Source organism: Exophiala dermatitidis, assembly GCF_000230625.1.
Source record: "Exophiala dermatitidis NIH/UT8656 unplaced genomic scaffold supercont1.5, whole genome shotgun sequence".
In the NCBI taxonomy this organism is placed as follows: Eukaryota; Fungi; Ascomycota; class Eurotiomycetes; order Chaetothyriales; family Herpotrichiellaceae; genus Exophiala; species Exophiala dermatitidis.
In genome coordinates, this window is record NW_008751650.1 from 2,367,893 (window position 1) to 2,391,569 (window position 23,677).

A 23,677-nucleotide genomic window follows, 5' to 3' on the forward strand; every position below is an offset into this window, starting at 1 on the left:
GCCGGCACAATCGTCCTCGCCAGTACCAAGACATGGGGAAGTTGTTTATCCTGAACTGCGCTCCCCTACTCTAGCGCTTCCCTCAGGTCACCCCTCTCTGCATGGAGGCGCAGCAGATGGGCAATCAACGGCCCCCAGTCTTCTCTCGCCCGCTCCATCTTGGCTCGGTCCTTGTCCACGCTGGACGAGTCCGTCATCGCCGTCAATGCCAGCAGGGAAAACTCCAAGGCACCGGACGCCGCTGATTCCCATTGAGCCTGGAGCTCAGGCAGTACCATCGAGACCCAGCTGTCTCCGTCCGAAAGCCTCCCTACCTCTCTAGGGAGTCTTTCTAGGCCGTCCATTTTCCAAACGGCGCCCTCTGCTGGGACATACGCAACAAAGTGAAATCCAACATCGTCATCCTCAAGATCTTCATCCTCCCGAAGTCTCTTGCGAGGCCGCCGGGTCGTGGCGGCCTTCTTCTTCTTTTCAGCCGCCATGGCATCATACTTGAGTCGCAAGTCGACGTTCATCTTGTCGATGTCAGTGGCAAACGAATTGTGGACATCCCTAACATGGTCGAACCGGTCCAGGGCAATTCCACGATCTTTTGGGGTCATGTTCAAAGTTTGCGCTCGGAACTCGTTCAACTTGTGTCCAAGGTCGAGGTCCATTCGGTTGTTAATGATGTTCATAAGCGCAACCGTGGCGCACGAAAAATCAGAGATCTGTCTATATGAGCTGAGGTCGTGAAGGCTACGTCAATTCCATACCTGGTTAGCAAACCACACACCGTGTGGTGGCTCGGTGATGCTGTTGACAGTGTCTGTGGGCGTCCAACGCGACAGGAATATCAGACCATACACGCTCTCTGGAGCGTGATCAAACAAGCTATCAAGAGGGACAATCTCGTGGACTTGGACGTTTGGAACACCCCACTCCCGCAAAAGTGTAGTAAAAATAACCTGGTAGCAGTGAGAATGAGAGCCACAGGGGGCAAGAAGTAGCAAGGAATACCGGATCATTTTCGAGGATTGCCCAGCCTTTCCATGAACCGGCTTGTTCGCCTGCAGCGACGGCATCGTCTGTGCTCATAGGTGTAACATCTTCGGCGGAAGAACCAACAGTTGAGGTCGCTTGGGTAGAAGCTGTATCTGGAACTGGCTCAGCGGCGGGCTGCGCTATAACGTTGTCGTCGTCAACAGTCGTCTCCGCCGATCTCGTTTGTACCATATTGTGCTTTTCCAAGGGAAGCAGATCGGCTGAGCAGCAAACAGTTCGCGTACAAAGACAAGGCCTTTACTCCAGACGCAACATATAGAAGAGGACTAGCAAGAGTGAAAGAATCAAGGCGCCCCAGAGGCACTCAGTCTCATTGTCGCATCAATCATAGGAAAGCAAAGCTGTAGAAGTTGATTGTTGTCGATTGGACAGAGGGGAAGGCACACAGCAGACGCCATTTAGCGCGATTATTTCCCCTGTTGTTCACGGTAAATCACAGCTGTAGCGATACTGAAAAGTCGAACATCACAGTCCAAATGCCCAACCTGGGCACCTGTCCTTACAAGGTGTGTCTCCAACCACGTATGAGTCCGTAGACAACAATCGAAAAGAACGATTGACCTTGATGTAAAGAGCTGGTCACGTGCGAGGCTGTGAATGGACGTCATCGCCGCCAAGAAGCGCAAGTCGCAGCCTCGTCACATTCAATTCACGTCCTGCGAATGTTGCCAGACGCGTGCACAAGACACGTCGACCACCGCTGTCTAGAACAGTTGGACTGCTCTAATCCATGTTTTTGAGCCTTGTAGGCCATATACCACCAGCCTCCGCCCCCTATCCGAGTAATATCGACCACTAATACCGGCCTCGAACCTCTCCCTCTCCAACCTTTACACCGAAGCAACCTCCATTGAAGACTCGGGGTAACATTTGAGGAAACACAATTTGTCTTGGACAAGGGAATCGTTTGCTTGACCAAACCAAGCTTCCAACCGCATGGTGCAATGAATGAAACCCCGCGACTGCGGTCGGCCTTCCCTACCACCCCAAGAACCGAACCTCGACTGCGGACGTTCAACAACAATGGTCCTCCTGCTTTTGGGTCACCTCAGAGTCCTCCATCCCACAAACCCTCTCCGATAACACGACCTGTACGAGTTCCCGCCGATGCTGCGTCGGGGGACAACAGCACGCCACTGATTTCTACCGACATCGTGGATGTACCGTCCCAGAGGTTCTATGTCTTTGCTTTCTATGTCGGATTGACGGCCTGGAGGCTATACAACTCATGCAACGTCGAGAATGATCTCGACTCGACGTGGCTGTTTCTGAAATGGGTGGGAATAGACGCAGCGTTTTTTGTGGCATTACCTACTTTCCGAATACCATGGCTCCAATGGTCGTTTGCCACGACATTCACGTTGTGGCTCTTGCACGCCATTGCCAATGCCTTCTTGATGTACAAGATTCCTATTCCACTGTTGTCTTGGCTGGGAGCGATTGTCAAGCTGGCGTACGATCGAGAATTGTCCATCTCAGAACACCGCGTGAAACCTGCCGATATCCTACACAATTCTTCCATTATCTTGGGGAAACAGATCATTCACATTCTACCAGAAGGATCTGCCATTCTCAACCCCGAAAAGCAAGCCTTCTGTCTCGATGCATCGAACCCTTCAGTTGAACTACCCATCCGAATCAACCAAACCATTCCTATCTCCATCGAGCTGCAACGATACGACCTCGACACGGACGAAGTCGAGTCAATTGTGATTGGTAGTAAGCAAGCAAAACAGATGCTGAAAAAGGCCAATGAAGGCTTCTCGAGCTCTGATGCAAATTTGCCTCGATTATTGTACTACCCTGTTTCCAAGAAAGGGCTCTATCAGTTGACCAGAGTTATTGATACCACAAAGTTGGAAGTCCGAAAACGAAGTTTCGACGTGGCCGTTGTGCAATGCCCCAAGGCTTCAATATCGACTGGCGCTGTGGACAGATGCACGGGAGACTTGAGCAATGTGTCATTGCAGGTCGTTGGTGTCCCTCCCTTCAAGGTGAAGTACAGCAAGACTGTTAATGGCCACCAATTCAGTTCAATTGTCCAGAATGTTCAGCCGCGTGCCGACCAGGATTATGTCACTCCAGAAGAGGCTTCTCAAGCTGTTGTAGATCTTAAGAGACCTCAGATGGGTTGGACAAAATCAATGGTTGAGTCCTTTGAGATCAATGAGGCACTCCACCAGAATGGCAGCCATTCCTACGTGGTTGAGGAAGTGGAAGACGGTTTGGGCAACCGCGTCGTCTACCACACGCCCCATGCTAAAGGTCCGCATTCTCATCAAATCCAGAGTCTCACGGTCCATAATCGACCTCAAGTCAATCTGGTCGGCTGCAATTCAGACCATATGATTGCGGTGCCTAAGGACCACTCATTGAATTTGCCTGTTCGCATACGGCCTGCCGACAAACTACATCCTTCTGACTGGCCGTTGAAGCTCAAATACAGTTTCGCCCCCGAAACCGAAACCGAGTCAGAAGTTTCCGAGGCCGAAGAGTATGTCCATGAAATGACGAGCCAGCGGTCAGTGCCCCAAATCAGCAAAGCAGGACGATATACCCTCGAGTCAATTGACAGCCAGTTTTGCCACGGCGAGGTTCTGGAGCCGTCAACCTGCCAATTGTACAACCCTCCCCAGCCCAGTCTTACGATGGAGACCGAGGATATCTTTGACAAATGTGCGGGCAACCCCATTGGCATGTATGTCAACTTGGACTTTACCGGAACACCGCCTTTTAGAGTCAGGTATACTGTCACGCACAAGGGAAAAGCGCATCCGAAAGTCCAAGAGTTTAGTGGCATGCGAGGACAGATTGAACTACGCGAAAAATCAGCGGGCTCTTATACCTACAACTTCCTAGAGGTCGAAGATGCTGTCTACGAGCCTATCTCCCTCAAAGACCAGAACCTTGTACTGAAACAAGATATCAGGCCACCAGCATCGGCAATGTTTGTTTCTGACAATCGTGCCATTCACACGTGTCTTGGCCAGACCGCCTCGCTCCCAGTCAGACTTCTAGGTCAAGCACCCTGGGATTTGGACTACGAAGTGATCCATAACGGAAAAAGGAAGAAGCACAGCCTTCACTCGGATACCGACAGCGTGGATATCGAACTTCCCAAATTGACCGAGGGAGGTACATATTCTGTCATTCTGACGGGCGTCCAGGATAACACGCGTTGTCGTACCACACTGAAAGAGGAACGGCACGTCGAGGTGCGACCCGAACAGCCACAGGCTGCTTTTGGTGACATTGAAGGAAAGCGCTCCATCTTGGCGTTGGATGGTAAATCCATCAAACTACCGCTGCGACTCAAGGGAAGTCCGCCATGGACGGTCTCGTTACAGAATTTGGATGACGGATCTGGGCCAGTCACGCACAGTTTCCGCGATGCCAACTCTGTTTTCGTCGTTGACCGACCTGGAACATACCAGATCCTCAATGTGCATGACGTTTGTCCTGGTCTGGTCGATTCGAAAGCGGACAAGTTTCAGGTCAGCTGGATTCCTCGACCAACACTCTCTGTGAAGGATGCCACAGTGGAAACAGTGAGCAGTAATGAACTGCGCAAACCTGCTGTCTGTCAAGGCGATGAATCGGCGCTTGCGCTCGGTCTGAGCGGCACTCCGCCATTCCACTTGAAATACCAGCAAAAGTTCGACCCCGTCAAAGGGCCATCGGCCATTAGCAACAAACCAGCCAGTTTTGCCGGATCGAATGCCCTCATCAACCTGGACACATCCAAAGCCGGCGAATACACCTATGTGTTTACCGAGCTTGCCGACGACCGTTACGCTCATGACAGAAATCGATTCACCCCCATGGTTGTCAAGCAACAGGTATACGCATTGCCATCGGCCCGATTCGCGCAAGCAGGGAAAACATATGGCTATTGCAAGGATGACCCGAGTTTTACCTCCAGCGTCGAGGAAGGGACAGAAAACATTCCCATCACCTTTACCGGCACTCCGCCATTCAGCGTGGAGATTGCCGTTGTGCACCACGGCGTTTCAGCACGGCCGGAGATCTTCCGTCACAAGGACCTTGACTCTACAACATACTCGTGGCCACTGTCACGTAGCTCGCTCGATCTAGGTACACACAGCATCTCAATCCGGTCCGTCAAGGACGGTCGAGGCTGCGAGAGCATTCTGGAATCCGACCCTTCATCAGTGCGGGTCTACGTCTCCTCGCCCCCGACCATCATTCCGCTCGAAGCCCAGGAGGACTATTGCGTCGGCGAACATGTGTCGTTCTCCCTGAGTGGCCAAGCCCCTTTCGACGTATACTACACATTCCAAAACCGCGAGCGCAAAGCACGCGTTACAGGCAGCGAGTTCCGACGACTAGCCGAGTCGCCTGGCGAATTCGTGGTCACCGGCGTCAGCGACAGCGCAATGGGCAACGGCAAATGTCGCGCCAGAAAGGAGATCAAGAAAACCATCCACCCGTACCCGACCGTCGAAATGGGCCGTGGCAAAACTCTCGTCAGTGACATCCACGAAGGCGGCGAGGTTGATATCTCTTTCACGTTTACCGGCACGCCGCCGTTTGAGTTTACGTAAGTTTGAATTCCCGTTATACCTTTTTTTCAGCCACCCTTGCATCAGACTGTTTTGCTTGGGACTGCCTTTGGCTAACATTTTGTTATAGATACACGCGTTCCGAAACCACCAAAAAGGGCCGTGGACCACCTCGGATCCTCGAGACCCGTCACGACACCTCAAATGAATTCAGCAAGACCATCCGCGCTAGCGACGAGGGTATCTACGAGGTCGTCTCCATTAAAGACCGCTTCTGCTCCTACACTAAACCGAGCCATAAATTTGGTGGAAGTGGTGGCGGTGGTGCTGGGCAGAAATTGTTGGCTTATGGGCATTGAAACTGGAAAGAACATATTCAGTTTCCCTTATTGAATTTTGCTTGTTCGAAGTTTTGGACTTTGGTCTGGAGCTGGATGTGGAATCCAGGGACGGGGATGTAGAACAGAGCAGAACAGGTCAGATCAGATTTATTCAGTGACAATCCGTCGATGATGACTGTTCGATTTGGATCTGTGGTTTTGTTATTGATAATACAAACATGATCGGGACTGTAAGCGTGAATACTGAATCCCACAACTTACCTCTCACAAAACGGACGTGGGTTCGATTGTTGGCCGGTCGCATACCACTCACCCACTGCAGGTACACGCAGGTACACGCGCTCCGAGATCATCGAAATGAGAATCATCAAGAAAAATATACGAAACAATAAAGAATTCAGAGGAAAGTATGGCTCTATTAATTCTCAACAAGACCTAGATCTAGCTAGCTAGCTACCTTATTCTCGAGGTACCAACTCCTTCTGACAGAGTTCCAATTTGGGTACGATGCCATGATAGGTATGAAGTCAGTAGTGAGTCGTTGCCCATCTCGAGATAGATCATCGCATCGGTCACTGGCAAGCTAATCTTGTCTTTTGGCAATAAAGAGCATCTTTGTCTAGCCCGCAGTGTCCCAAATCAGTGGGACTTATCCTGGACTTGGGTGATCGTAGTTCTCGGCTCTCCGGGTTACAAGTAACCCGCAAATTTGGGTTGTGACTGTTTTCTGTACACGTACAATGGGTAAGCCGACATGCTTGCTTTGCTGCGTTGTGACTCCAGGAAGCGCGGGAACGCTGGCGACTTCCAAGGGCTAGCTGGGGCAGCGTTTCGGCAGCGTTAGGTTTCGGGGGCTGTAATGTTTCCTCCTATTCTTTTTTTGTAAGGTTTTTGAGTTTTTGTAGGTGGTGCCGGCGGGGCCGGGTCCTCTTTGTGTCCATGGATAAAAAGGATCCTCGTCTTATCTTAGTTCTGAAGACGGAGGATGGGACAACAAAGATTGAGATTTGTTTTTGTCGATGTCAGGCCCAGCGAAAAGTTCGTTGGGAACATCCAATTGGGTCAGGGCTGAGAGTAAGGTGATGAGCGCCGAGACATCCACGGTTGATGTCTCAACAAGTAGGGGCAGTTGGTAGTCATGGGATCGAAAAAAGGCGGTCAATATGTGTCGGATGTGGGAGCAAGCATTGGCCGAAGTACTGCGTGTGTAGCGGGTGTAGTTGTGAGTATCAAAGCTCCGATCGGTATCAGAGTAGATGGGAGTATCGTGGGTTCGCATGAGTCTGGAGTAAGAATGTGGAGAGTCGAGTTGAAAAACAATATCAGTAGCCTCTGCTGGGTCCGGCAAGCTGGTAAACCAGGTCGCATAGTCATGGAAAGTCTCTGGATGAAAAACAGAAAATTCCCACTGAACGCCGTGCAGATCTACAACCCCTGTAGCGGTCTGCGGTCCAATGTTCGCACCTGGCGCCGGTTGTGCAAACATGCCCCGACCCCCCAAAATTCTTTCGAAGACAAAACATCGTCATAGTCCTCTCTGAATGACTGCAAACCAGGCTCAGTCAACGGAAAACGAGACCACTGCTCATGCTCCGTCCATCCAGAACGGTGACATTCCAAAGAGCAAAGAGATACTGCACGAGACTGTTGTACAGATCGCATAGCATGTGAAATCATATTAACCATGATTGAACTCCGAGCTTGCGCATGTCGCATGTCGTGGACCTTCGTAAGCATGTGAAAAAGACAGAACGCCGTTGCAAAAAAGCCATGGAAAGAAAACGCCAGTGCACCAAAATGTCAGATCAAACCTCCAGCTCAGAATCACCCCAGATTTACTGAGCGGTCTGACCAACTGGTGCGGCCGTCTGCTGGGAATAACCCCCACGCCCGCGGGGACCTTGACCACGACCTCGGCCCCGATATCCTCCGCGTCCCTGGTTGTTGTAGTCTTGCCCATAACCATTGGATTGATTCTGTTGTCGACGGAACTGGGGTTGACCGTTGGAATTGGCATTGTATTGCGCGTTAGAAGGAAGGGCTTTCGCAGGTTGTGGAGGCGGCATGGGCCGAGGAATGCTTTCAGGGTTTTCGTACACGTACAAGCTCTTGTCGATAGAAGGCGGGATTGGCTGAATTTCAGTCCCTAGCTCTTGTTCAATCTTGTAGAGATTGAACCGATCGTCCCAGTTGATCAGGTTGATCGCAAGACCAAGGTGACCGAATCGGCCCGAACGACCGATACGATGGAGATACGTTTCAGCGTTCTTTGGGAAATCGAAGTTGATAACCACGTTGACGGCTTGGATATCGATACCACGGGTGAGGAGATCAGAACAAACAAGGTTTCGGCAGACTCCAGCGCGGAAGTCGTGGAAAACCTTGTTTCGGTTCTGTTGGAGCATCTTTGCGTGAGAGTAGAAGCAGGAATAGCCGAGCTCTGTAATCTTCTTTGCAAGAAGCTCAACTCGGTTTGTCGAGTTGCAGAAAATGATGGACTGGTTGATCTGGAGTTTGGAGAAGAGGGTGTTGAGACAGTGAACCTTCTGCTTCTCCTCAACGAAAGCATAGTATTGTGTGATACCGCGGAGGGTAAGCTCGTCCATCAGGTTGATCTCGTAGGGGTTGCGCATATGTTTGTCCTTGAAAGACTTGACAATCATCGGAAATGTGGCGCTGAACAGCATGACCTGACGATCCTTGGGAAGGAATGAGAGCAACTGCTCAATAACAACGGTGAATTCGGGGGACAGGAGTTTGTCTGCTTCGTCCATGACAAATATCGGGCATTCAGACAGATCGGCAACGCCTTTGCTTGCAAGATCCAAGATTCTGCCTGGAGTTCCCACGATGATATGCACAGGTTCGCCCAATCTAATGATGTCGTCTTTCAAGCCGGTGCCACCAGTAGTCACCATGACATTGATACCCAAATGTTTTCCAAGCGTCTTGCAAACCTGCGACGTTTGGAGGGCCAATTCTCGAGTAGGCACAAGGATGAGAGCCTGCGTTTTGGGATTCTTCGGGTTGATTCGTTCGAGCGTAGGAATGACAAAGGCAGCGGTCTTGCCAGTACCGTTTTTCGCTCGCGCAAGGATATCGCGACCGGTAAGGGCGACAGGAATGGTCTCTTCTTGAATGGGGGAAGGTTTCTCGAAACCGGCCTCAAAAATGCCCATCATCAACTCCCGCTTGATATAGAAGTCTTCAAATTCGAGACCTTTGGTGGCTGTGACATCTTCTGTCTGCTGTCTGCTGTCTTTGGCAGGCAGATTAAGAGAGTCTTTCCAGTTGGGGTCTTCTGCGCCATCGTTTAATGAGGTCTTGTTCAGCTGATTTGCCAACGAATCCGTCATCTTGAGGAGAATCCAAAGTTGTTGTGCAGTAGAGTAGGTAGGAGGATAGGAGGGGTGTTTTTGTCGCTAGCCGCAAGATATGGGCTGGTGGGATAGGGTCGAGTCCAGCTGGTTCAGGTGGATTTATTCCCGTCAGGAATGGAGAAAGTGTTCAAACGCAGGCAGCACTGGAGTGCTTCTGAAGAGACAGAGGATGGGTGCGTAAACTTGTATGAGCGCGGGACCAAGTTTGGTTGTTTGTGGCGGTCGTGGTCTCCTCGTGTTTGTGTGCGCAAATGTGTGGATGAGAGAGCCTTGCTGAGAAGGTAATAGGGTGGTGGATCTCTGTAAAGACCTCGAGAAGAACGTAAGCACGTATGTAAGGTGGGCGTGAAAGGTAGAGAGTATAATCCTCTTCCTTGACAAGCGTTTGAAGTGGTTCAAGTTGTTGTTGTGTGTACAAAGGGTCTGTGGTTGTGCTTTGTCGGCGACTTGCAGTGGTGAAGGGATCAAGCGACGCCGCCCACAACCAAAAGAAATCTACGGTCACGTGAGACGCCGCTGCAGGGGGAATCCATGCCAAGACCAGATCTACACTATTCCATTTTAGGCTCTATATCAGTGCAGTGCCACCGCAGTGGGGGTTTTACAGTATCCCGCTGTAGCGAGCCCAGACTCGGAGTATTCCAACTTGTTCGACGTTCTTCTCATCAAGGGGTGTTATCAGGACAGCCCCGCCAGGCTCGAAAGGAGCAAGTTCATCTCTCCTCATGTCTAAGAACAGTATCTGGTTCTTGACAGGCTGCCCTATTGCACCGCGATGAATACCCCCTTGCCTCCTTCAATAACCATGAAGATATCTCCTTTGCCACTCTCTTATGATGCTTCAGGTCACAAGTACTCGTTTTGCTTCAGTTGCAGGGACACACACAGCTTCTGGGACACGCTCCTGGGCCTCTGGGGCCTTTGCAAGGACAGCTGAATGTGGTCAGCCGCGAGTGGTCAGTCTGTAAGATGAAGCATCCCGTACCTTCCCCTGACACACCGTGGGACACAACCGCAGTTTCTCGTCTTGCTTGGCCGGCGATCGCAGCGTTGTTCACGGGGAAGTGTGATTGTGCCATTTTCGGACAGACCATTGCCCATATCGCTCGTGCTGCTGCCCCAATGCCGGTTGAAGTTGTGTTGGCATGATATCTGGGATGACGGCATCATCAATCGAGGATAGGTCCGTACAGTTCAGCGCATATTGATACTCGTACATTTGACAATCAAAGAAGACGTTTTCCTTCCTCCTAACTGAGAAACTCTTTTCTATTAACAGGGTCGCTGCTGCTGATAATGAGTTGGCTTGTCCGTGCCTACAGTCTACTCAGCCGCCATGGCGAGACACATACCGCTGTATCTGTCCGTTTAAGCTGCTGGTGTATCGCCGGTTCCCAACAAAAGGCAGCGTGCATGAGGAATCATGAACTTGATGCGTCAATCCTCGAGATCGGGACGGAAGACCAGCGCAGATCTTGGCTATGTTTCTTCCACAACCGATGAGGCCCGTCACCGCACCATTATTTGCGCACACATGCGGCACGGTTGGAAGGGTAATCGCAAGATTACAGCCCGCGGAGACTGGCGAAGCACAGATATCGTTACACAAACCCGGTGAAATCCAACCGTCCTCAGACGGCTGCCGCTGTCGGTGAGCTAGCATTCTAGTTTTTGTACGCGCTTGTTGAAATCAAGCCTCGCAAGTATGCTGTGGTGCAAGAGAGAAGAGGCAGACCAACCACTCTGACTTGCTGTCTGTGTTGAGTCGGACAGATCATTCTGGCATTCCGCAGTGACACAACGCGACACCAAACTCTGTCTCTTGCCGTTGCTCGTTGCTGCCTCGAAGCACTGGCATGTGAAGCCGTAGGTTTAGTCAAGAACTACCGCAGCGGATATCGCTGCAGCTGGCCGTTCGTTGGGGATGACTCTGATCTGCCGTCATGCCGGCGCAAAGGCAAGACGCGTCTGACCCCTTTCTGGTTCAGGGACCTCGATAGGATGGACATCTGGCGCTCTTTTGATGTCAGATTTGGTGCCGGGACTGATGAGAATGAATTGACCCCCAATGCTCTGCCGCGCTCCCTCGATCAACAGATTGACGCTGGTAGTTCGGTTCACGGCGTCCATAAACACGTCAAATTCATCCAGACATCTTATAGGAGCTCCCATCGCCTCCCAGATCGCAAGAAGCAGGCAAATCTGAGAGAACGACTTCTCACCGCCAGATAGTGTCCGCACGCTGCGTCCTGTGCCATCACGTCTGGTGATATCGGGCTCGACCCGAATGTCCATCAACTTTTGTTTATGATCCAGGGTCAGTGTTCCACGGAAACCTCTCTCGCTCAGCATATACATGAAGGAAGCCTTGGACCGATGCGAAATGAAATTTCGAAACTGTTTCCATCGGTACCGTCGCTGCACCATTGTCTCGGTAAGCTTGTCGCGGAGATTTTCCAGGCTTTTGACTTCTTTCTTCGCATTTTCGTAAGCCTTGGACCATTTGGCAGCTTCTGTCGCAATCTGTTCCCGGTCGCCGATTCGATCGTGATATTTGTGGTAATCTGCTTGGATTCGCTTGTACTTTTTCTGCAAGCTTTCGTGGGTTTCGCCTTCAGGGACGTTGACCCGCTCACACACTGCGCGAGCTTGTTCGGAAAAGTTGGCGATCTTCTCATCCATCTTAGCCACATTGGCTTGGGACTCAGCACGGTCTCGTTTGCTATCCTCGATTTGGGCAATGAGATTGTTCTTCTCTCCTAGATCGAATGCTCTCTTCTTGCCAGCCTTCTGTGCGACAGACTGGGCCTGAGCAGCCGCGGCCTCCGCGTCTCTGATGCGTTCGTCGAGTTCATTCAATTTCTCGGTCGCCTCTCGTAGTCGTGCTTTCAGCTTATCAAGACCGGTAACGGAGTCGACATAGGAGCTTTCATGCACAGTCTTCTGTTCCTCTGCCTCCGTTAATTGTTGATGTAGGACCTCCAATTTGCCGCTCTCCACTTCGTCTTCCATGACAGCATCCTGCAAGCGTTCGACCGCATCCTCTGCCTTCTGGACCACAATCTTTAATTCTCTGTCCATTCGATCGTGACGGACGAGAGCTTGGTTCGATTGTTGATGTCGGTTGCGAGCACTGCGCCATTCCTCTTCGGCATTGCGCAACTGGTCCTTCGACTCTTGCACTGCCTCTTTTTGCCGACGTATGCTTTCGTCAATATCGGTACGCATCCGTGGGGTACCGTGAAACTCGTGGATCGGATCTTGAGCGGCTTGTCCATTCCGATAGGACAACGCTGCTCCTCTTAGCCGGCTAGTCGGGCTGAAACAGTAGCATCTCTTGACATTCTCCAAAGGCTGCCCGCTAGAATAGAGCGCGTCTGATGCTTCAGACATGTCAGGGATCAAGATAGTTTGTTCGATAGCGTTCGCTATCACAAGCTGCTTTTTGACTGCCTCATTGTCAATTTCCAGCACTCTTAGAACCGTGTCGAAGCGAGGGTCTGGTTCCCTGATGTTGAGAGGCTGGCGGTTGGCGATAAAGATGGGAAGAACACACTTCGTTCGGCGCATGATATTGCTCAGCAAGATTTCATCGCTCTTGCCGAATACAATGAATGAGTTGAGTCCGCTGCCGAACGATTTCTCAAGGATGGAAGACCACTCCGGTTTGAGCAACCTCACGTGTTTTCCTAGCGGCCCAATGGGTTGCTCTTGAAATCCTCTCTCATGTTGCAAGGCTTTCAGCAGATTGGGCATGTTCTGGTGAAATGACAAGTCCTGAGAATTGCGGTGCTCCATCAACTGTCTGAGGTTCTGTTCCTGCTGTCTGACTCTTTGTTGCTGTGCATTTTTTGCCTGTTCTGCTTCTTGGACAGCGTTTGCCATGGTCACAGTATCCTTTAGTAAGCCTTCTCGCTGTGATTTGTGCTCCGCGTGAGACCTCCTGGCTTCTTCTAAAGCATTCCGCGCGCTTTCAAGATCGGATATACGCTGGGCAGCACCACCACCATGAAGTTCGGCCAACCGTTGTTCCTCTTCTCGAATGGCTTCTTTCTTAGCCTGGATTGTCCGATCGGCCTCCTTTAACGCCGCACGGATTGACCGCTGTTCAGCCACAGCCTCCGAAGTCTCCCTCTTGACTTCCTCCTGCCGTGCCTTTGCTTCATTCTTCTCCTCTTGCATTTGTTCAACGACCCCTCTGGCCGCATCATACGCCTCCTTTGCTTCCGTGGCGGCCCGGTCAGACTCCTGGAAGATTTGGTCGAGTTCTTCAAGTCTGGCTTCAGCCTGCGCTATTTTGGCATCTTCTTCGCGTACCAGCTCAGCGTAAGACTCTCTGATATTTTCTTGCTCGGCCACTTGGGCCCAAGCCATGATGCGGCGGAGATCACGAGCCTTATCCAACATACTGTCGTATTTTTGGGATAGCTCCTGCTTGTTCTTGGCCCTTTCATACTTTTTCTTCAGATCCTCCAAGTCTGGAATCTTGTCCTCGATCTTGGCACGAATGTTCTCTTGTTGTTCCTCGATGAGCCGGTAATCTTGATCGAGCTGCTCGAGCTGCACGCCCTTCATGAAGAACTTGTATTTCTCCGTTTGGCTAGACGAGCCAATGAACTGACGAGCTTGATCTTGCGACAGGACGGTCATCGGATTCTCAATTTGCAGCATCATGTGGTCGCATATCTCCTCGAGGTCAGACTTCCGGGTGGAAATGATGCGTCCCTTCTCAGACTTGAGCTTGAACCCACTGGCACCCGAACGCGAAAAGTGCCTCTCGACCTGGATTGTGTTGCCATACAGTTCCGGCATGTATGCGTGGTCGCCCTGGTTCTTGATCTTGCAGAGGATGCGGGCATGGTCCTCGCCCTCCTTTATGAAATTCTGTAGTTTTGCGCCCCGATTCGTCGCGGACGCTTTCCCTCCAAGACACAGAACGATAGCCGTCAAGATGGCACTTTTACCACTGCCATTTTTGCCGCAGATGAAGTTGATCAAAGGGCCCAGCTTGAACACCATACCCTTGTGGCACATGAAGTTTTCCAGTTCCACCTCCTCGAGAATACCGTGTGCCGCCGGTTCATTGTTGTTTGTTCTGTTGGAGTGTTTCCTCGCTTCGACTGCTTGTGTGGCAGCAAGCATTGCCTCTTCGTCCTCCCCGTCATCGTCTGAGTCCAACTCGGAAGGAGGGGTGCTTGCATTCGCGCGTTCTTCATTGTCGCTCGATGCATCCCTGCGAACGGAGGATTCGTCGCTAGTTCGCCGTCTTTTATTCTGCGCAGCTGTCAGATATGGTCTTCACGATTAGCCTTGGTCAGAAGAAGATGCGTACAGATGATCTCGAGGCCGGGGTGGCCACTCGACTGCTCCTCTCAACATTGTTGTCGCTGTCATCGTTGCTGTCTCCGTCATCGAAAGGCGCTGAGCGCTTCAGCGGCGCCATGACGGCGACCTGTATGGATTTCCAGTCGTTGAAAGTCAATGCTGGCGACTATTGTACTTGATAGATTGAGGGAAAGTGAATTGCGGCCACTGCCAGTGCAGGCAACGCAGGCGCGTCTCCGACGCGTGAGTCGAGGCGAAGATCGTTTGGTGCCATGCTAGTAAACGACCTTACGCGAAAACCACTCTAATAACTCACCGAAATCGTAGACTAATGTACTAGTTCGATACTAACAGCGATGCGGCATTACGGCTAAATCCGATGCACGCTCAATCCCGCAATTTCAACGACAATTACGGCGAACCAGATTTTGTCGAACTTGGTCACGCAGTTCGAGATGTCGACAAGTCCGACCGCTTGCTGATGGTGGAACTCTCGTCCTCAAGTTCTCAGACCTTGCCCTTCTTTCGTTGAATAATGGCCGCGGCCCCGGCCGCCTCCAATGATGGCAGGTCGAAGCCAAAGGTATGCTCTGCACTGCAAGGACCGAAGAGTAGTAGGAGTCATACACGACTAACCGACCGCATGAACAGCCCAGCGCATTGCGCTCCATCATAGCAGGGTCTACGGCTGGAGCAGTTGAAATAGGTGTGTCTCTCTGCTAGTTCTTCTCAGAAGCACGACGAACTCCCGACCCATTCGGTGGTCCTTAGTTCCTCTCTGTTGAACTATACTCATATCTTTTCCCCTCAATGCAGCGATCACCTACCCCTTCGATCTGCTCAAGACACGGTCCCAACTCAACCGACGACTACCCGACGCAAAGAAAGTCCCTTTACCTCGGTTCCCCTCGAAGGAATGGTACACCGGTTGCACGACGGCGATTGTAGGGAACGCAGTAAAGGCCGGGGTGCGGTTCATGTCCTTCGACACGTACAAGCACCTGCTCTCAGATGCAGACGGACACATTTCAGGCCCTCGAACAGTAGCGGCCGGGTTTGGCGCAGGCATCACCGAATCTCTACTGGCGGTGACGCCGTCGGAATCGATAAAGACACAACTAGTGGACGATGCGAAGCGAGCGCAACCGCGCATGCGCGGGTTCATCCACGGGTCGATGGTGATCTGGCGCGAGAAGGGGTTCAGAGGGTTCATGCAAGGGTTTGTCCCGACGACGGCACGCCAGGCCGCGAACAGTGCGGTCCGGTTCAGTACGTACACGAGTCTCAAACAGTTCGCTGAAGGCTATGTGGCGCCCGGGGAGAAGTTGGGATCACTCACGACTTTTGGGCTCGGCGCCGCTGCCGGTGTCGTTACTGTCTACGCCACCATGCCGCTCGACACGGTTAAGACGCGCATGCAGAGCTTGGAAGCCCAGAAGACTTACAGGAACAGTCTGCATTGTGCCACCGAGATCTTCAAGAAGGAAGGGATCTTGACATTCTGGTCTGGCGCTCTGCCGCGGTTGGGCCGTCTCACTTTGAGTGGTGGGATTGTGTTTACCATGTATGAAAAGACTATGGAACTTTTGGATCTCGTCGATCCTGAGAGGAAATACATTTAGAATCCTTATGGCATAACGGTTCTGCTTCGGCCGAAAAGAGTGGAATGTTAACCCTGATCTTCTATGTGATATTTTGTTACATCCACCATAGAGGTGTCACACGGGGCTCTGCGCGCGTCGTTTCTTCAGGATGGCATGTACATTATGAAGTATGCATAGACAGAGAGATGTAGGAGGATACATTATTGTGATCCCAATGCTCGGACTATGATCACATTATCAAACCATTTCCTTGTCCGCTTAGACACACTGGTCGACGGTATCAGATACTACTATTACTACTCCTCCTTCACGGTGATATCCTTGACCATACCGTCTCCCAGCATGGCGATTTCAGCCAGGACACCGTCCTTGTTGAGAGTACACATCTCCTTTTCGCCACCGCCTTCTTGGTCGCCTTTGGAGCCCGGCACCGGCACGCTCGACCAAGGCAGTCTGACGCGCCACTCCTTTGTGCCCAGCGCATTGGGCTTCCACAGGCCCGCAACGACCTTACCTCCATGCGGGTCGTGGAAGAAAACGGCAGCAGAGCCGAACGCATGATTGAGGTCACGCACAAACAGCTCGACAGGGTCGTGTCCGATGGACGAAGTATCGAGAGCCTCCTGTACTTGGAGGTTCTTGAACTCCCCAGCAGCATCGCCGGACAGACGGGCGGATTTCGATTTATGGGAACGGAGCACCGACGGCCTGAGATGGATCTGGAAATCGAAATCTGTCAAGGGGCTGGTGAATAGATCGGTCCAGTCCGAGTCGTGCATCTGTGTGCCCTTCGCCACGACGACGTCAACAGCGGCGCGGGCGAGTGCGCTCAACCGGCCGGCCACCACGCGCGGCGGCCTTGCACCTTGAGTCCAGACCGTTCCTGTACCGTCGAGATTCGTGCCGACGAACCAGACCACATTGTTCATGCTTGGATCGAGCTTCCGCCACGCTTGGAATCGGGTTTGCAGATCCGACAGTTGTGAGGCCGGCATGTCCTGCGACAAGCTGAGATCGACAATCAGGGGCGTAGACGACCAATCCCACCGAGATAAGAAGCGAAGACAACGCAGGAACGCAGTTGTGGAAGAACCTGGTGTTGACCACGGCGTAGGATGGAGGAAGATTTGTGCTGCGATGATCTCGAGTACTTCTTCAGGAATGTGCTGTAGGAGCAGATGAGACGATACCCATTTTTTCAAGAGCCGCATCGTTGCCGACAGAGGCGCGAATCGAGTGCATAGGTTTCGAATTGCCGTCGTGTGGCCGGGCTGTGCAAGGAAGTCCCGTCTGTATGTTGCAAGTGCTGCGGTGAGCGAGTCTCGAACGGAGCCGTGGATCTCCTTGTCCGCCAGGGCTGCTTGGAGCAGATGTTCTTCTCGATCATGGTGAATCCGAGCTCGGAAACAGATTGGACTTAAGCCTGGCCCTGGGGATGGGTAGATGATATCTAGGAATGAGGTGTTCAAGTGCCCGGTGACGGACGTCTCGGTGTTCTCTAGGCCCACGCGGGTCTCAAGGCTGGAATTCGTCGCCGCCAGAAGTTCTGCGACCTTGAGCAAGAACGCAATTTTCGTGTACTGGATGGCAGGGAGAGAGTCGGGCCATCTCGTGGAGGATTCGAACTGAATGACGAAATTCAGAGGACGGGTTGTCTGGGGCAGTAGTGGATGGCCCACCGAAGCAGAGCGCAGACCAGGATCGGTAGGAGATATCGACCGGATAGGTAGCGGGAGACCGTCCAGACCGTGCAGGGTCGAAGTCAAGGTTTGGAAGGTTGACCCAATGATCCTGAAGGCGTCCTTTGCGCCTACTGGTGACCCATCTCCAAGAATTTTCACTTCCAAATCCTGGCCCTTGGCTTCGACAGAGCTGGGTGGAATCTTGAAATGGAGCATTGCGAGATGCGAGATAATTTGCAGCGGCACCGAAGTCCCCGGAGCCCACACCAGACTTTCGGAGATGCTCCCATCCCTGAAGCGCCGTAGTTCTGCCTTTTCGCCCCAAAACCTCCGGAATTCAGCTGCTTCATCCTGCTCCTCTGCTGCCGGACCGTGATCCACAAGACGAGACACGTTGTCGGGATTTGTGATTAGCCCGATCTCCAATTCATACTCTCCCCGTATGTCCAAGGTGGCTTCTTTATTGAGAGACCAGCTGGGCCGCGACGGTATCCGAAAGTCCACAAGTGTCGCGCGATCACCTAAACCTCTGTCTAAAATCCTATGCAACTTCAAAAGGCCTTCGCGCTCATCCGCAGGGGTCTTGTAAATTGCTGCAGGAATCTTGATTGTGAACAGTTGATCGTACTGCAACTCTGGTATAGCCACATTCACGCCGAAAGTTGAGTCGAAACTGTCCTCAGTTCGGGAATTGACCGCTGCCAGAGAGATTTGAGCATGGTGTCGCAGAGACTGATATGACCAGGAGCTCATCTTGTACAGAATGTTGACTCCGGTTCTTGCATCAAAAAGGATCGGACAATCAGACCGTTCGAGTTCGATCTTGGTGCTGCTGTTCACCACCATGGGATCTCGCAGATCTCGGCCAGCTAGGATTTGGAGCATAGCTTTGAAAAATTGCACGCTGCTATATTGCTTGGAAAACAGCGGATGGCCCTTGTGTCCACCTCCGCGTAGCAACAAAGCGCTCATATAGCACCACTCCCGCCAGCCAAACCCTCCTGTCCTACAGGAGCTGGAAAAGCCACGAAGCTTTAGCCATTGCTGGCCAATGCGACATGCATCTTCGAAGGCTGGACTCCTGGCTTTCTGCACAAGGTCTTCGAAAGTACTGATAGATGCGGCAGAACGGATGCTGCTGTTGTAAAACGGAGTGGGCCGATCAAGGTTCGTCTTTTCCCCGGATGCTGCATGACGGAGACAATTCTTCGTCGGCAGCGTCTTGGCAACCGGTATCGAAGCATCTGGGAAGCCTACACCAACACGAAACCTGAATTTTGATAGGGCTTTATCTTTAGACACAAGCTCGAGTATAGGTAGAAAATGGACGTCATCCATATAGGCAAGAGAGAGGTCGTAATTGGACCCCTCCTGTTCCTTGACATAAGATGCAATACATGCAAGGTAGAATGCAGCTTTGTGAGGCGCGCGAGCGTTAAGGTAGTCTTTCTCTTGCAGAGTATCTTCGGGCATGATTGCCGTCAGCTCGACGGTATACTCGTGCTTCAGACATAGACTCAAAGGCAATGCTCCCCCAATGATGATCTGCTTGGGAGGTTGAAAGTTGAATTTGTAATTCGTCTCCTTGGTTGGCTGAGGCTCAGGAAATGGAATCTTGATTCCTTGCTTGCTGAATGATTTCCGCGCATCGGTAGCTGTTGTGGGCGGCCTCGACGGTGTCTGTTTAATAATGGTCTCCAACTTGCTTGCAACCCCATGCCACTTCGATCGTAATCTCTGGTAGCTCGGGGTCAGTTCCTCGTTCAAGTCGGCCACTTGCAGAGCTAGGACCGATGACTTGTTGAGTCCCCCTGTAGGAAGGACGGTGGAATTGGTGGCCATCGAGCCTTTCGTGATAGAGTCTCGACGAGCAGCTTGCTTCTTCTGACCGCTGCCAGTTACGCCAACGTCCTTAACTGGCACTTCCGATTTCTGTGATATGTTCGACTTGTCGTTGTCCCTCTCATCCGCACCGTGGCTTAATTTCCGGCGTTTTGGAGAATGTTGGTCCGGCTGGGATTCCTTCACAGACATTTCCGAGCCACTGTGATACGGCGAGGAAGCTCGCTTTACCAAATCATCGAGGACTAGTGTTTCAATCTGCCTCGTCCAGTAAGCCCAGCCAAAGGTCTCGCAGCGTTGTTATTATCGTTTAAGGGCGATGAAGACATCTACAGTATCTGTAAGTCTTGCAACTCGAACTCCGAACTTTTTTTTATGCCAAGAACCGGGGATTAAAATGTCCGAAGTGGGGCTAAAGCCACGTTATAGCAGTCTTTTGCGCCCCAAGCTACGGCGATAGTGGGTTAGACTAACACGCTAGAGGAACACCATAAATAGACTAACCAATTCAAGTTAATCAATGCTCTAACGGTGTCTCAAGCCATCACGTCCTCAACATACTGACTTTGTGACAAAATGGGCACCCTACGTGCCAAGCATTGTAAAGACGTCGAGAACCGTCTTTCGATCTCGACTAGCGTCGTACACTATCGTATAACCCCTAGAAAGTATATAGTCTAACGAGGCTCTAGGCCCCGTTAAAATAGAATAAGTTCTCCGTAAAATTATATTTAGTAGCGGCGACGAGATAGTTCTCTATCTTAAACTAGAGTCTATAAGGACTTCTATACTCTCTTAAGAAGAAGAGAAGCGTAGTCGATTACTAGAGAGATCGATACTCTTCTATACGAAGTCGATTAAAGATAAATAAAACCGTTTCGATATATAGCGAAACTAATCGATAAGAAAATTTTCTAGCTCGAAGCTCGTCTTCTACGCTCGACGAATCTCTTCTAGTTTCGTAGCGAAAGCTTACGAGAATTATATTTTTAGAACGACGAGTAGCGATAAAAATTTCTTATTAAGAAAGATAAATTATAGTAGTAAATAGTAACTTTTCTTCCTAAAAATTTTAGTCTCGCTATCTTTAGATATCCTTAGCTATAAATAATAGCTAGCGATATAACTAAGATATAATAGTAACGACTACTTCGATATTCTTAATTACGTTTTATTAGCCTAAATATTACGAATAATAGTATTATTAAAGAGCTTAACGCGTTAATAGAGAAAGAGATATTACTACTAAAATAAACTCTTTATTAGAACTTTATCTAAACTATACTAGTAGAAACTAGATAGTTATCTAGATCTATCTAGATCTACTCGTACTATTATAAATAATAGAAAATAATAGATTAATTAAAGAAAGATATATAATAAGATCTCTTAAGGGATAGAATACTATTTAACTAGAGATAGTTTCGAATATCGAGAGCTAGTTATAAAGCGCTCTCGCTAAATAAGGTAAAAGCTTCTATAAAGAATATATTCTCTTTAAGATTACTTATCTTTCTTCGATTATATATTATCTTCTATTCGTTTCTTATTTATATTTTATAAACTATATTCGAAAGCTCTTTTATACTAAATATTATATAAATATTCTCTTAACTCTAGTAATAGTAGTATTAGAAATTAATATCTCTATAAAAGAAGCTAATTTATAGAGAATATATAGAATTCTAGAAGAAGATTATCTTAGAAATCTAGAAAGGACTATAGCGACTCTTATTAATTATCTATAATATTATAGAACTTCTAAAATTTTCGCTTTAATATCTATAAATAGTCTATTAAGAATTATCCTCTTATCTATAAACTAGATAAATATATCTAGATCTTTATCTAGATAGTAGTATTTATCGTTAGATTTATTCTAAGATATTAACGAAATAGAAATCGAAAAGTCTCTAAAATATAAAGATTATTAAAATAATAATATAGTATAAGTCTAGCTAATCTATATCGAAAGATAATTAGATATAAAGAAAGTCGTTAATAAACGTTCTTTAATAGACTACGAACGTATTACTCTAGTAACTTCTTATCTCGAAGATAATACCTTAATATAGTAGAATCTTATATATTAAGATATAAAATATAGTCTCGGAACTAATCTACTCCTAACTAACTAGAAGATATAAAAGAAAGTATTCTAGATAATATTTAGCGATATTAGAACGTAGAAGTAATATCGAGATAAGTTCGACTTTTTTAAATAAATAAAAATAGTATAAGAGTTTTAATAGAAGATTAAAACTCTTTAATTATATCTCGACTTTAACTTTAGCGACGTTAAATATCTATTCGTTTTTAAATAAGAGTTTAAAACGACTATTTAGAATCGAATAAAACTTCTTTTAAATACTATACTTCTCTAAAATTATAGAGATTACGCCCTTTTTATAAATAAAAGCGAAAGAGAGATATAAGCTAATATATATAGAATAGTCTCTTTTCGAGATTACTTAAGAAGATTTTTCTTAGAAAAATCTTCTTAATCTTCTCGGACTACCTAACTAGATCGTAAGAATACTAATAGTAATATTAAGATAGCTTTTAATAGTCTTTAACTAAGATTCTTCTTATCTACTAAGACTAAAATCTTATATAGTTATAGAAATAGATATAGATTCTTAAGTAGCTTTTATTAAGAGTATTAAAATAATAGTCTCTACTTCGATTATAAAGAAGCCGACTATTAAAAGAAAGATTACTCTAATTTAAAGAAGTCTATAAAACGAGGCTATTAAAGAAAAGAGAAGAGTCGCTAGATAGTAGAATATCTAGCGATAATAAAGAAGTTATAAACTCTTTAAAGACTATCGATACGAGTCTATTAGACTCTAACTTTTCTTTTAATAATCTAATAGATATTACTATTAATATAATCGAAGTCTTCGATTATAACTTAGACTATATCTAGAGATATAATATTACTAGCGAATTACTAGAATAGTATAGTAACTCTTATCTCGTTACGGTTTTTCTTAATATAAGCTTCGATATCTTCTATATCTTAACAAGAGTTATTAAGCGACTAGATAAGAACTATAAAATTATCTAGAGATTATCTCTTTAAGTATATCTTATTAATAGCGAGACGACTCTTTTTAATTAAGCTATTATAATAGGCCTAATTATTAATAACTTTCGAGCTTAAACGATATTTTATATCTTAGATTAGAACGCGTACGATATTATTCTTAGACTTAACTAGCTAAAGAAGTATAGCGCTTTCTAGGATTTTAGTTATTTATATATAATAGTATATAATAAGACTAGGAAATTAACTTCGATATCTCTTCGACTCTTTTAAACTATTAACTATAAAGGTATTAAAGAGGCTAGATTAAATCTACTTAGCTTTCGAAAGACTTAAAAGATAATTTCTAAACTATCTATACTCGACTAGACTTTTATCTTATATCTTATACGAGAATAGAGTTCTAGCGATAAAGTAATCTCTTTAATATCTAGAACTAAGAATAGGTATTTTAGGCGTATTCTTAAAAGATTTAAAATAGTATTTTAAGAAGAACTATCTACTAAGTTTCTAATAAAGCGGAATATTAAGTACGAAATCGATATAGACGATACTAAGTTTATTAACTTACTCTACTACTCTTTATTAAAAGAATATCGAGATAAATAAGATTAGTAAATTTATACTTTACTAGAATAGAGTCTAATCCGACTCTTAGAGAGTCTATAGAGTTTCTCTATACTCTTTATACCTAAATCTAGAGATAAATAGCGAATATATATTAACTATCGTCTTTTTAATAATATTACTATTAAGAATATCTACTCTTTACTTCGAATCTAGAACTATCTTAATATTATCGAAGTTACTTAATAACTCTTAAAAGTTAATCTTATTTAAGAATACTACTAGATTTAGATAGAAAAGATATCTATTAAAAAGATCGT

At 48.1% G+C, this 23,677-nt stretch overlaps 6 protein-coding genes across 6 annotated transcripts; 2 read left to right on the forward strand and 4 right to left on the reverse strand.

Moving 5' to 3' along the window:
• Positions 1–65: 65 nt before the first annotated feature.
• On the reverse strand, positions 66–1,215 carry HMPREF1120_06419 (ubiquitin carboxyl-terminal hydrolase L5; the record flags this gene model as incomplete). Its single annotated transcript, XM_009160622.1, has 3 exons — positions 66–710; positions 756–947; positions 1,000–1,215. The coding sequence occupies 3 exons, from the start codon at positions 1,213–1,215 to the stop codon at positions 66–68; spliced, it is 1,053 nt and encodes a 350-aa protein (XP_009158870.1).
• Positions 1,216–1,988: 773 nt separating this feature from the next.
• On the forward strand, positions 1,989–5,926 carry HMPREF1120_06420 (uncharacterized protein; the record flags this gene model as incomplete). The annotated part of the gene is made up of 2 exons (XM_009160623.1): positions 1,989–5,605; positions 5,698–5,926. The coding sequence occupies 2 exons, from the start codon at positions 1,989–1,991 to the stop codon at positions 5,924–5,926; spliced, it is 3,846 nt and encodes a 1,281-aa protein (XP_009158871.1).
• Positions 5,927–6,304: 378 nt separating this feature from the next.
• On the reverse strand, positions 6,305–9,732 carry HMPREF1120_06421 (ATP-dependent RNA helicase dhh1). Its single transcript, XM_009160624.1, has one exon. The coding sequence runs from the start codon at positions 9,262–9,264 to the stop codon at positions 7,744–7,746; it is 1,521 nt and encodes a 506-aa protein (XP_009158872.1). The 5' UTR covers positions 9,265–9,732; the 3' UTR covers positions 6,305–7,743.
• Positions 9,733–9,828: 96 nt separating this feature from the next.
• HMPREF1120_06422 (myosin ATPase) lies at positions 9,829–14,874 on the reverse strand. Its single transcript, XM_009160625.1, has 2 exons — positions 14,621–14,874; positions 9,829–14,562 (listed from the first exon to the last, which is right to left on the reverse strand). The coding sequence occupies exons 1-2, from the start codon at positions 14,729–14,731 to the stop codon at positions 11,230–11,232; spliced, it is 3,444 nt and encodes a 1,147-aa protein (XP_009158873.1). The 5' UTR covers positions 14,732–14,874; the 3' UTR covers positions 9,829–11,229.
• A 274-nt stretch (positions 14,875–15,148) lies between these two features.
• Positions 15,149–16,235, forward strand: HMPREF1120_06423 (MC family mitochondrial carrier protein; the record flags this gene model as incomplete). The annotated part of the gene is made up of 3 exons (XM_009160626.1): positions 15,149–15,196; positions 15,265–15,319; positions 15,430–16,235. 3 exons carry the CDS (start codon positions 15,149–15,151, stop codon positions 16,233–16,235), a joined length of 909 nt encoding a protein of 302 aa, XP_009158874.1.
• Positions 16,194–20,099, reverse strand: HMPREF1120_06424 (uncharacterized protein). Its single transcript, XM_009160627.1, has one exon. It carries the CDS (start codon positions 19,931–19,933, stop codon positions 16,514–16,516), a length of 3,420 nt encoding a protein of 1,139 aa, XP_009158875.1. The 5' UTR covers positions 19,934–20,099; the 3' UTR covers positions 16,194–16,513.
• Positions 20,100–23,677: the final 3,578 nt, after the last annotated feature.

What these genes read in the sequence shown, in the direction of transcription:
- HMPREF1120_06421 (XM_009160624.1), bottom strand. Translation starts at nt 9,264, where the DNA reads ATGACGGATTCGTTGGCAAATCAGCTGAACAAGACCTCATTAAACGAT.
- HMPREF1120_06422 (XM_009160625.1), bottom strand. Translation starts at nt 14,731, where the DNA reads ATGGCGCCGCTGAAGCGCTCAGCGCCTTTCGATGACGGAGACAGCAAC. An exon ending in CCCCGGCCTCGAGATCATCT is followed by an intron (nt 14,563 to 14,620) that starts GTACGCATCTTC and finishes ACAGCTGCGCAG; the next exon opens with AATAAAAGACGGCGAACTAG.
- HMPREF1120_06424 (XM_009160627.1), bottom strand. Translation starts at nt 19,933, where the DNA reads ATGTCTGTGAAGGAATCCCAGCCGGACCAACATTCTCCAAAACGCCGG.